Source organism: Fusarium falciforme, chromosome 5 (genome assembly GCF_026873545.1).
Source record: "Fusarium falciforme chromosome 5, complete sequence".
Lineage (NCBI taxonomy): Eukaryota > Fungi > Ascomycota > Sordariomycetes > Hypocreales > Nectriaceae > Fusarium > Fusarium falciforme.
In genome coordinates, this window is record NC_070548.1 from 4062878 (window position 1) to 4075067 (window position 12190).

The 12190-nt window shown below is 52.5% G+C and overlaps 4 protein-coding genes across 4 annotated transcripts; 1 reads left to right on the forward strand and 3 right to left on the reverse strand.

Moving 5' to 3' along the window:
* Positions 1–435: 435 nt before the first annotated feature.
* NCS54_00751200 (Hypothetical protein) lies at positions 436–1892 on the reverse strand (the record flags this gene model as incomplete). Its single annotated transcript, XM_053152936.1, has 3 exons — positions 436–1111; positions 1164–1278; positions 1334–1892. The coding sequence occupies 3 exons, from the start codon at positions 1890–1892 to the stop codon at positions 436–438; spliced, it is 1350 nt and encodes a 449-aa protein (XP_053008911.1).
* Positions 1893–2647: 755 nt separating this feature from the next.
* Positions 2648–6642, forward strand: NCS54_00751300 (Hypothetical protein; the record flags this gene model as incomplete). Its single annotated transcript, XM_053152937.1, has 2 exons — positions 2648–4387; positions 4435–6642. The coding sequence occupies 2 exons, from the start codon at positions 2648–2650 to the stop codon at positions 6640–6642; spliced, it is 3948 nt and encodes a 1315-aa protein (XP_053008912.1).
* A 140-nt stretch (positions 6643–6782) lies between these two features.
* Positions 6783–8828, reverse strand: NCS54_00751400 (HET domain-containing protein; the record flags this gene model as incomplete). Its single annotated transcript, XM_053152938.1, has 2 exons — positions 6783–8440; positions 8501–8828. The coding sequence occupies 2 exons, from the start codon at positions 8826–8828 to the stop codon at positions 6783–6785; spliced, it is 1986 nt and encodes a 661-aa protein (XP_053008913.1).
* A 682-nt stretch (positions 8829–9510) lies between these two features.
* Positions 9511–10966, reverse strand: NCS54_00751500 (CFEM domain-containing protein; the record flags this gene model as incomplete). Its single annotated transcript, XM_053152939.1, has 5 exons — positions 9511–9582; positions 9633–10484; positions 10538–10581; positions 10640–10823; positions 10904–10966. 5 exons carry the CDS (start codon positions 10964–10966, stop codon positions 9511–9513), a joined length of 1215 nt encoding a protein of 404 aa, XP_053008914.1.
* Between the last annotated feature and the right edge of the window lie 1224 nt (positions 10967–12190).

A 12190-nucleotide genomic window follows, 5' to 3' on the forward strand; every position in this document is an offset into this window, starting at 1 on the left:
GTACAAGCCCCGGGGTGAATCTGCTCGATTGATGCTGCTGCAATCCACTCTGTGGCCATGGCTGGTTGACGTCTGTTGCGTCATTCGATTCCTCGAATCTTGAGACATTTGGATGTTTTCTTGGTGGAGGAAGATGGAATCCTCTTATCCTCCTCGCCTGCCTCTATGCCCAAATGAGCGAAGTGTGGTGGTGGTGACTGGGGGTTATGTTGCCCAGAGAACAAATTCTGCGGGCCTCGATACTTTCAAATTTTATCTACCCCAAAGCAAGGTCATGTAACTCCACAGAAACCCCGGAGCTCATCCTTGGGTGATGACCTCCCTTGGCTTGCTATTGCTGTTCATATTGTGGCCACCAGGGTAAGGAACTTGTTTTCAGCGCCATCTTGTCTTAACCGTGTCCAGCGCCACATCTAAAGGCGTTTGGATTGTCCATTACCAGATCCCTGGGATGAATCGCCATGGCACGCGCCTACAGTATTCCGTCCATGCAGCACCGTACTTAGCCGAACACCTCTTCTCATCCCGTATACATCGATGGATAAGCAGCATGGTCATCCAGATGGCATACACCCAGACCACAGTTCGAGTGCTTCCAACCAATGCACATGTGCTGAAGCTGAGAAACAGGTCTCCCACATAGTTGGCGTGCCGTGACCATCCCCACCAGCCACTGCACAGAAGTAGGCTTTTGTGCTGCTGACCGTCCGAGGTCTTGAATGAGGCTATTATGTACTCGGCGGGTTTGCCCCAGATGTTGCATTGTCCTCCAGTGCGGCGGAGCTTGTCTTTCTGGTGGTTGACTGAGCGGAACAGAACATAGCCAGCAAGGCCGAGGGCAAAGAAGAAGGCCAGGTAAGGGGCCGAGGCAGATTTCGGATATAGACCTAGGTATTGGCCTTGGATCGTGTATGTCGTTGGTAAGAAACAGAAGCAGCCCCATGCGAGGTAGAATCCGTAGTGGTCGTGAGCAATGTCGATTGTTCGCAGATACCAAGATTCATTGACGAAAAAGTCGACCACGTATATGGTTTGAAGAATCGTGATGAGAATCAGAGAAGGTTCGATGTACTGTTGTGTCTGGTACTGATATGCCATGTTTGAAAAGTCACTGGGGTTTTACATGTTAGAAACTGTGATGAGCTATGCGGATGCAGACCTACATCAATGTCCATGCAATCATTCCTGGTCTGCCGTTGCTGAAGAGCTTGAGATCAAAGCTGTCGCCAAGTCGCGGGTTCAGCTCGATGCCCATGTAAAAGTCGTAAAGCGAAGATCCTGAAGGCGTACGTTAATATTCGCTGAGCCAGCAATAGCAGATACGGCAACACACCACTGAACTTTCTGTCTTCTGGATGAGTAGGCATTATGTATGCCTTTACAAAGGCAAACGTCGAAATGGCATATCCAGCCAAGTTCATAGCCCCTATCAAACTGCTCCAGTTTCGAGGGATGAAGCCAGGATCCAATACACCAAGCAAGCTGAGGACAATATACAGAACGTTTGTGATGATCCAAGCAGAAAGGCCATTTATCCGGTAAGATAGAAGATATCCAGCCGGGGTCAGCTGCCCTTTGTGCGTATCGCCTGGGAGGTATCGAAACAGCAGGGCCTGCAGCCCAACCCAGCACATGACGGCCAATACGCCCTTGGTTGTAAGTCGCGGGCCGTATTGGATGCAGATGCTCCAAAAGCCTTCCTTCACGACCGCCTCTGCAAAGAGGGAGAATGATGCGTCATACTGAGCGAGGGTGATAAAGACGCATATCGAGGTAAGTGGCGCAAGAAAGCACGGCGATGCCGCGATAAAGGAGCGAATCCAGGACCTGCCAAAGCCAGTGCGACCCCAAACGTTCCCACTGAGAGATGGTGCAGACTTCTTTATCGACATTTTGAGTGTTGTTGTAAAGGCCGAGGTTGGCCTACCCTCTGCGTTTCGGAGATCTTTCGTGTAACCTTGTTTTGCTCTTGCGGCGGATTTAAACGCACGTTCAATGGCTGGGCTTATAGTGTTGCGTCATCGACTGGCAGCCAGCTCCCAAGACCTGATGTCTACGCTTTGGGGACGCGGAATGCAACCAAGCTAGCTAGCTTGATAGCGTCAATATTGGATCCGTTCCCCTGAGACTTGCGCCACCAACACGGGTCAATGGCGATCTACCGATCTAAGCCAAGGCGCTGAGGTTTAACCCGTTTAATGGCCAATTGAAATGGGGCCGGCCAGAGGATAGCTCGGCAAAGCCCCGAGACAAGATTCGGTCCGCTTCCAAAGCCACGGATGGTGATGGAGCCTCAGCTCGCCGTGGCACGGAACAGCACGGCCAGTTGGCTTTCACTACAGTGATCTGGGCGAATAACGATGCGTCGAGGCCTGAAAAAGAAAGAGTCAACTTGTGTGGCTGGCACGTAGTCTGATTAGGCCGGCAGCCCCGTGGGAATAGTCGATCGGACTATTTGGCTAGCGCTGACCATTGTTTTCCAGCTGGAAAGAGCGGCAGCAGTGGCTTGAAGAACAACTTGTGCGTCACGTGGCGGCTGCGCTTTGGACTTAGACAATTGTCAGGGGTATGGAGGTGCTGAGAATCTGCCGGTTCTATCTACAGATCCTGTCAAACTGCTGAACGCCTAAGCAACGCGGATATCAGCATGATCGTGGGCCAAACTCCCGATGGGATCCACCCTACAACCTCTGATGCTCCCCAAGATGAGTCCTTTCGCCTGGCTGAGAACGGTAAAAAGCCACTCCCGACTGTTTCGACCAGAGGAGTCTTTTCCAACAGCGTGGAACCCGTCAACGTTCAAGTTCGTCATCTTGGCGTTGAACTCACAACAGAGACGGTCTGGTCTAGGCTACCGACAAGGATCACGCCAAGACCTGACCGCCAGCCTCCGAAAGAGATTCTTCGAGATATCGCAGCCGACTTTCAGCCAGGATCACTGACAGCAATCATTGGGGCCAGTGGGTCTGGCAAGACGACTCTCTTGGATGCGCTATCCGACAGGCTCACAAGTCGAGCACGTATAAGCCAGGGAACGGCAACCTTCAACAGCCACGCCAGGGTCCACGATGTCAGGCACGCCTATGTCACGCAGCAAGACGTTCTCCTCCCTACTCTCACCGTTCGGGAAACCCTGAGATACGCAGCCGAATTACGCCTCTTGTCCTCTGTGACAGCACTGGAACGTCGTGAATTGGTCGAAGATGTCATCAGCGAGCTGGGCCTGCAGAAGTGCGCCAACACTCGAATTGGGAACAGTCAGAAGCGAGGATGCTCCGGTGGAGAGAGACGTCGAGTCAGCATTGGAGTCCAGCTTCTGGCAAACCCATCACTTTTGTTCCTGGATGAGCCTACCACTGGCCTTGATGCTGCCAATGCTTTTCAGCTCGTGAGCACACTACGGGACATGGCTCACAGAGGACGGACAATCATCATGACGATTCACCAGCCTCGGTCTGAAATATGGTCTCTACTGGATAATCTCCTTGTGTTAGCCGATGGAGGACTTGTATTTTCTGGTCCTATCTCGGAGGCTCTCCCCTGGTTCGAGACCAACGGTTTCCACAAGCCCCCGTTTACCAATCCTGCCGACTTTATCATCGACATATCCTCGATCGACTATCGAAGCCCTCAGCTGGAAGAAGAAAGCACGATTCGGATCAACGGCTTGAAGTCAGCCTGGATGAACGAGAGCCAGCGTCGATTCCTTCAACCTGTCAACACTGGATGTCCTCTCCTTGAGCGGTCCTCACAACGAAACACAAGCCAGCACAGATCTCAGCTCCAGCAACTTCGGGTTTTAACCAAACGGACCATCAAGGTCACATACCGAGATCCTCTGGGTATGGTGGCATTCATCATCGAGGCTGTTATCATGGGCCTTGCAGTAGGATACATGTTCTATGACCTAGGGAGAGACCAAGTTGGCATTCGGTCCCGGCAAGGGTGCTTGTATGTTGCTGCAAGTCTACAAGGCTACCTGGTACTCATTTTTGAGACGTACCGCATGACTCTAGATATGCCAATATTCGATCGAGAGGCATCGGAACGCTGCGTTAGCCCTCTTGCATTTGTCTTTTCTCACAGGCTTGCCAGGCTATTGACCGAGGACTTGCCTGTTCCTGTCATATTTTCAGTCTTGATCTACTTCATGACCGGACTAGACCGCCAGGTTGACAAGTTCTTTATCTTTTTTGCCATCACTCTTCTCAATCACTACATCGCCGTTGTTTGCGCAACAGCATGTGTGGTTATCAGCAGAAACTTTGCGCCGGCGAGTCTCATTGCAAGTTTGATATACACCCTGCAAAGCCTTGCCTCGGGTATGATCGTGCAGATCGAAACCATTCCAGTCTACGTCCGATGGACTCGTTGGATCACCTACATGGTGTGTATACCTTTCCGCTGAACTTCTTTCTGTTCTGACCTTCTCAGTTTTATACCTTTAGTGCCTACATCGGAAACGAGTTTCAAGGCAGTTTCTATGAATGCCCATTTCAGAATGGCCAGTCTGACCCAAGGTGTACCCGCTACAGCGGTGATTTTATCATCAAATCGCTCGGCTTTCCGCAAAACTGGACGGGTATTGCCATAGCCTGCATGGTCGCCTTTGTTGTTTTCTTCGTGTTCTTTTCGATCATTGGACTGCAATACCTGAAACCAACATCGATCGCGAATGCTCGCGCCCCCGATGCCCAAAGGAAAGTTTCTCCGAGCTTGGAAATGATGGCTCAGCAATCAATCGCCAAGGCTAGACGTCTACCAATCAAACTTGAGCAGCTTTCTCTAACATTGAGGACTAAAAGTCTAAAGAGATTCAGAGCTAGTCCAACCGAGAAGATCATAATCAAGCCCATCAATGCGGAGTTTCAACCGGGCGTACTCAACGTCATTATTGGACCCTCTGGCAGCGGGAAGTCTTCTCTCCTCAACGCCATTGGGCGAAGGCTCCAAGACTCAGCGAGCATCACATATCATCAATCAGGGGTGATGAAAGTTGATGGAAGAGAACTGTCTGATCTGACCTTCAGATCTATGTGCTCTTATCTTCGTCAGGATGATGAATTACTCTTACCTGCTATGACGGTTCGAGAGACTCTTCGCTACGCAGCATTGCTTCGACTATCGCAGAATATGACTGTCCACGATAAACACCAGCGCGCCGAGGAGATTCTTCTCAAGTTGGGTCTGAAAGGCTGTGCAGATACTCTCATTGGCAACGAATCGTTTCGAGGCATATCCGCAGGAGAGAAACGGCGAGTCTCTCTCGCTATCCAGATCCTAACCGACCCCCAAGTCCTTCTTGTCGATGAGCCTACCTCAGGGTTGGATGCATTTACAGCCAATTCTATCGTGCACCTCCTGCAAGGCCTCGCAGAGGAAGGTCGCACCATAATCATGGCGATCCACCAGCCTCGCTCAGACTTGTACGGACTTTTTGGGAACCTATTGCTACTATCTCATGAAGGGTCACCTGCCTACTGCGGGCCAGCAAAAGACATGGTTGATTACCTTCGCGAATGTGGTCACGACTGTCTATCACAAACCAACCCTGCTGATTTTGCCTTGGACATTGTGACGGATCTTTCTCAGCATGGCTCGAGAGGGGACATGGTTGAAAGCGGCGATAGAGTGCAAAGATTGATCGAGCTCTGGAACCAGCGGTCCATCCTTGCACAGCAAGAGGTTGCAGAGAGTAACCATGGGCAGAGCCGAGTCCAAGGGACAAGTCGGGATTGTATCGACTCAACCTCTGAGAATCGCCAATCCCTCGAATCTCCAGCTGAACTCACCTCATTCGTGCGTGATAGAACGCCGCTTTATACCTCACTTCCACTCCTGGTCCGCCGAGCCATCGCCAACACTTGTCGACAGCCTCAGCTGGTGCTCGCCCGTATCATGCAGTCAAGCGGCGTCGCCATCATCTTCACGCTCTTCTTCGCACATCTTGGCCACGATTATCTGTCTATACAAACACGCCTGGGTCTCTTCCAGCAGTTGGGTGGATTCTACATCATCGGCATGCTCACCAATGTGGCAATCTATCCCAGCGAGCGGGACGTTGCCTACCGAGAGATCGGCGATGGCGCATACAGCTTGGACTCGTTCTTGGCCTCCTACACGATTGTTGAGCTACCTTTCGAGATCATCAACGCTCTGTTTTTCGGTATCCTTGCTGTATTCGCTATTGGGCTCCCTCGCACAGCAGTCACTTACTTCGTTGCCTCCCTGGCTTGTTTCAGTGGGCTGTCTTGCGGCGAGAGTCTGGGAATCATGTTCAATACGCTTTTCTCGCATACAGGATTTGCCATCAACTTGATGGGCGTAATCTTGGCTTTGGCCAATAGCATGGCTGGCATACTGTCGCTGGATATGCCGTCGTTGTTTGAATATCTGAACTACCTGTCCCCCATACGCTATCAGGTGCGTGGTGTGGCCTACTACTCGATGCGAGGCTTGTCATTCGACTGTAACTTTGACAACGGCACTTGTCCAATAACAACTGGCGAGCAAGCTCTCAAACTGTACAAATTCGATGAGCACCCGCTTGTTAGTGTGGTTGGGATGGGGGCTTGTGTTGTTGTGTACCGGTTGCTTGCCTGGGCGTTGTTGGTTATGGTTAGAAGAGGGACTACTGGCTGAAATAGATACCCGAAGGATAGAAGACCAGGACTCTTAATGATAACATATGCTGCCCCATGTCGGTATTGACAGGAACAAGAGCAGAAATTCAAACACTTGGCCACGTCTAGACTCTTTCTCCCACAGCCAACCAATCATACCTAGATGATCTTAAACGTCATAACCTCTCCCTGAAAGATCTCCTTCGCCCATTCCACCGCTCCAGCCTCATTTGCTTGCTCCCACACCTCATCCGACACTTCGTGCAAACTCTCATCTGAAACCGACTCATCGTGACTGACCCAGCCGCCACTCCACCATGAACGACGCCGCCTCGTGATACGATACCCTGGGATATATCCGACCCTCCGGAATTGTTTGCTCGTGTCAGCTGACAGTCCTGCGACCAGCAGCAAACCAAAGGGCCCATTGCCATCCGCGCCACAGACCAAGAAGTAAGGGTGCGTAAACTTCTTGCCGAGGCCGTGTACATCCCATAGAATCGTCAGCTCATCATCTGGGCCTAGGAACACCCGTGGATTTCCCCACACACTGTCCGACAATTCCACCTCGACGAGATGGCCCCTTACAAGCAATGTGGGAGGGCTTCCTTCGCCTGTAATGACATCCAAGATGGCCAGATCAGAGTCTTTGGCTAATCGCTTAGTATCGTAGGCAGCTTCCCCCGTGAGCGATGCCCAAGACCACGTCGGTGCACCTCCATCCACAATCCTATCACTGGGTCTTCCAGATCGAGGTATGTGCCACATCAGGTCAGCTTTGATGCTGTTTCGCCAGAGACCAAAGACGTATTCATCATCGCTTCTCAGCTTACTAGCCGCGCTCGCTAGTCCTTCGATGGCAGGCAGTCTGTCTGTTGGGAAGGTGAGGTCAAGCTGCGTATATGCCGGTACAATGTCCGACCTCCAGCTGGCCTGAACCTTAGAGGCATCGATGTTCTGGGGATACAAGAAATGTTTGATGACGCTCGTAGTGCGAAGTGTCCGCAGAGAAGTTGCTGAGCATTCACACTCACAGACGGACCTGCACTCCCAAGCCATCTCGTTGTGGGAGAAGTGCAGGGTCCGTGGTGATAGGAGCCGTTCTTGAAACACCCAGCCCCTGGTCGACAACTTGCTCCGACCTTTGCCGCTCTTGGTAGTCCAGGTGTGGAATGGAAGCTCCTCGGCCAGGAATCCCCGTGTCCGTATATGAAGGACTCCTTCGCCGAGGTCCTGTGTTTTGAACGGTACGTTAAACCTGGGTGTGGCATCGCGTGATGGAGGATCAAGAAAGCCAGATGTGCTGTCAGGCGCGGCATCTGCAAATATGGTGACGTGGGCATTGGCATAGACTTGGGCCATTCTGGAAGCCTCGTGTTGCCAGTCCTCGGCGGAGTCTTGAATGATGCAGAGTGAATCTATCCAAAGATAAGGAATTCTGAGTACCCGAGCCACCTTGATGGCGTCAAGAAAGGTCTTTGGAAGATCGGCTGGCAGTGAAGTGGTATAGTCCTCAACATTAGCGGTGGTGGTCTTGGTCGGAGTGCTCCCTCCCCAGCAGTGACTGAGAGCTGCATAGTATGCTTGCTGGTCAGGTTCAGCTATCACTAGCCGGGGAGAGATTTCGTCATCTCCAACTGCTATGACACGGGTTGGAAGCACCGAAACAGTAGCCTTGGTGCAATTTGCGTGTTTTCCCTCTGCGTTGACACACATGTCGAGCCACTCACGAGCCAATGCGACACAGCTTGAAGACAGGCCATATTCCGGGATATGAAAACCCCGACCAATTAGATCCCACGGGGCCGGGATCTCACCTGTACAATCGATCAGTTGTTATCGCCTTGGAACAACGGGATAATGCGTAGATATCCTACCTTCTAGGGTGTATAGCTGGAGAATCTTTTCCGTGACTTCGTATGCAACAGGATCAGGGTATAGATGCACAACCATGGGTCCAGGGTGCTTTGGTGGCTTGTATTCAATGATTATTGATTCGTACAGAACATGAGGCTCAGGCGTTTCCTGCTTCAAAGCCGCAGACACAGCTTTCCACAAAAGCGCGCAAGCGGCACAAGCACGAGTCTTGATTGCAGACTCTCGAAGGTCAGACAGCGCAAGTTTTAAGCCTTTGTCCGCGTATTCTTCTCCAAAGGCCAGCGAATAGCAGGTTGTGCAAGGAGTTGCCGTTGATAGCCCTGCCATTTTGTTGGGGATCGTGTTGATATGGGAGACGCGTTATGTGTTGATGGATGCTCTTCGTTACTCGTAACCTGTCGTACAACTCATCTCAGGATGAGGATTGAGTAGTTAAAAGGGCTAGAAGCGCCCGGTTGGCTCTCTGGTTTTTCGGCGTTGAGTATGGTTCTGTGGTTGAAGTTTCCAAGCGAAGCGGGGTTCAAGGCTGAACGAACATCTGAAGCATCCGAGAACCCCTGACATCCTCGCATGAGCCAATCATAGCGGGTGAGGAACTCCACAAATGCCAGGCCTAATTCCAATCCTTGAACCTCACTGCTTTGCAGTCACACGCGACTGTGCTAATGACAGTTGCTTCAGTAGTAGTGTGGCTGCAATCATACTAATCCATGGCTTGTATTGCAAGATATTAGTTTAGCTGTTCCTCCCCCTAACATAGCCTCACGTCTTTCATAAAAACCTTCAAGGACCATCCACATATGCAGAGTGCGCATCACAAATAGGCAACAAGTGAAGACGAGATTGAAATATTCCCGGCCGTGTACAAGCCAGAGTAACAACATCAATTAACAATTACTCATTAAATCTTTCCTCCATAAAAGTGTAAGAATACAGTAAACGGCGATAGCAGATGACCCGAAAAGTTGCCAATCTACATCTCAGCCCTTAAACTACATCAAGAAAGCGCTTAAAGGAGGCGGAAGACAGCGACAGCAATGCCGGCAGCGGCAAGGAAGCTGGAAACAGAAGCAGAGTTGCCCTGGACCATGTTAGCTGTTGTATGCGGAGGTTTCTGGATGAGACACTTACCATGTTGACAGAGACGACAGTGGGCGCGGGCTCCTCGGGCTCGGCCTCACCCTGGCTGGGGGCAGCGCCAGAGGGCTGAGCGGGAACCTGGGAGGGAACGTGGACCTCGGTCTCGTGGGACTCGCCGTTTCCAGCGGGCTTGGTGGGCTGAGGCTGCTCGGGGTTCTGGGTGGTGTGCTTGGTGACGACGGTGATGGCGGTCGAGTTGCAGCCGTGGCAGGTCCAGGGGCCGGTGGGCTGGACGGGCTTGGTGGTGGGCTTCTCCTCGCCCTCGGTGACGGGGCAGATGGTGGTGGAGACGGCAACGGTCTCAGTGGTGACACTGCCGACGGGGCACTTGGTCACCTCGGGAGGGCACTTGGTGACGGTGTGGACCTCGGTGGCATAGACGGTGCTGGTGGTGAACTTCTGGGTGACGGGGCAGACAGTGGTGGAAATAGCGATGGTCTCGGTGGTGACGCTGCCGACGGGGCACTTGGTCACCTCAGGGGGGCAGCTGGTGATGGTGTAGGTCTCGGTGGCATAGAAGGTGCTGGTGGTCAGCTCAGTGGGCTCGGGACCGGTGGTCTCGACGGCAGAGGTCTCGCCCTCGGTCTCGGAAGCGGAGGTCTCCTCAGCACCGGAAGTCTCCTCAGTACCAGTGGTCTCAGCGCCAGTGGTCTCCTCAGCGCTGGTGGACTCGGCACCGGTGGTCTCAGCACCGGAAGTCTCCTCGGCAGTAGTCTCAGCAGAAGAGGTCTCGGCGTCGACGGAGGTCTCAGCAGAGGTCTCGGCATCGGTCTCAGTAGGAGTCACCTCGGGCTCAGTGGTAGTGGTGACTTCAGGGTCCTGGCTGGTGGTGGTGGCGGGGCTCTAATCATATATCAGTATTCAAACTCCCCAATACCAGACCACATTCAACTTACGGTAGGTTGGGTCAGAGGGGGGACGGTGATGGTGTAACCGAGCTCTGTATATCTGGTCAGCTTTACCAGTCGGCAGGCAGACTGAGCTTCTATAAATCTTACCAAGGCAGAGGTCGACACCAAAGGCGATGGCGTTGTTGGCAGTAGCCTCGTCAGGGCAGTCGGAGCGAGCGCACTGGATGAAGTAGTTCTGCATGCTGGACATGTCACAGAAGCAGTAGTACATGTCGGGAAGAGTGCAGTCCAGAGGAGGATGCTCAGTGATGACGTTGGTGAAGCAGTCGACCTGTTGAGAAGTCCCGTTAGCTATTTCCTCCTACGTGTCGCCCCCCAGGTGGAGAGGAGGAGAGCTGGAGTGATGCGTACCGCGCAGAGGGGGAACTGGGCAGCGGCCACAGAGGCCAGGGACAGGAAGGTGAAGGTCTTCATGATGGTCGATTGCTCGGGATTATTGAAACGAGAGAAGCAAAGTAGGCTTAGCGAGTGACTAAAGATGAAGCGTTGGCGACGAGGAGAACAGTCTCTGCAGCTCGAGGAAGAAGCCTCCCCTTATACTGCTCACTCGAGTTCAGCTGAAAGGGCCTCATCGCTTTGATCCGATATCCCCCATCCATCCAAAGAACCCCCTGGTAAGACCCCCATCCTCACTTGTTGGTCCGAGTCACCGAAAACCCATGGCATGGTCGGGCTCGTCTCCACAAATGGTTAATAGCGTGCGTGACAATTTGACGCACCTTGCTCGATCCGTCCAGCCATCCGCCACGACCCCTGACATCTTTTTTATCTGATCATCTGATAATCTGATCCGATGCCCCGCGCATCGCCATCCATTGGCTGCTCCGAGATCAAGCCAGGGCCGAGAGCCCCAAAAGCCTCGTGTAAGAAATTGATCCGTTCAAGCTTGCCTGCTTGGCATGCAGAAGCTGATGTGGAGAGGTCTTGTTTTTCACTCACCGGAACCGGAGTGATAACGACTTTTCTGCGCCTGCGCAGCTGGGCCGTCCTGCGTAGGGCCTCGGCATCCCCCTCGGCGTCCCAGGAACGGCTCAACGGTTGGACGATCGCGGCAGGCCCCTGGAGAGTGCACTGACTGATGACATGGCTCAAAGAGGAAACTCGTTTGTTGCCGAGATTGTCACCCTCTGATGCTCGTAAAGAAGAGTTTTGCGAGGTCACTTGTTGATGAATGATATGATTCAGCCTCGGGACGTTAGCTGGGAGCCTGCCAAGTACAGCAGGAAGATGGACATCAAAATATTGACAACTGTCAAGTTGACGTCAATGCGCCGCCGTTGCCGCAAGCTGCTTTTGCAGCATCGCGAGATAAGATGGAACTATTGATCGCTTGAGAACTTTTATCAACGTGACAGGCCACCAGAACAAGCGAGTGGGTTGGACGCAGGGGAGATCTCTTTTGGATTGGCTCCCTCGACCAGGGTGGCTTCTGCCAGCTCGCAAGGAGGGTGGCAAACGTTGGCTTTAAACTTGTTTAGCTTTGCCCGAGGATCCGAGGCCCCTCTTTTTGCGGATCTGGAGACTCAGACATGATGTTGTGTTCCTGCAGAAGGCTCAAGAACCATTCACAGCTACCCGGGACGCTCGGATGGAAATGATCAAGACTCATCGAGTTTAAGTTTGTTAAACTAGAGAAAA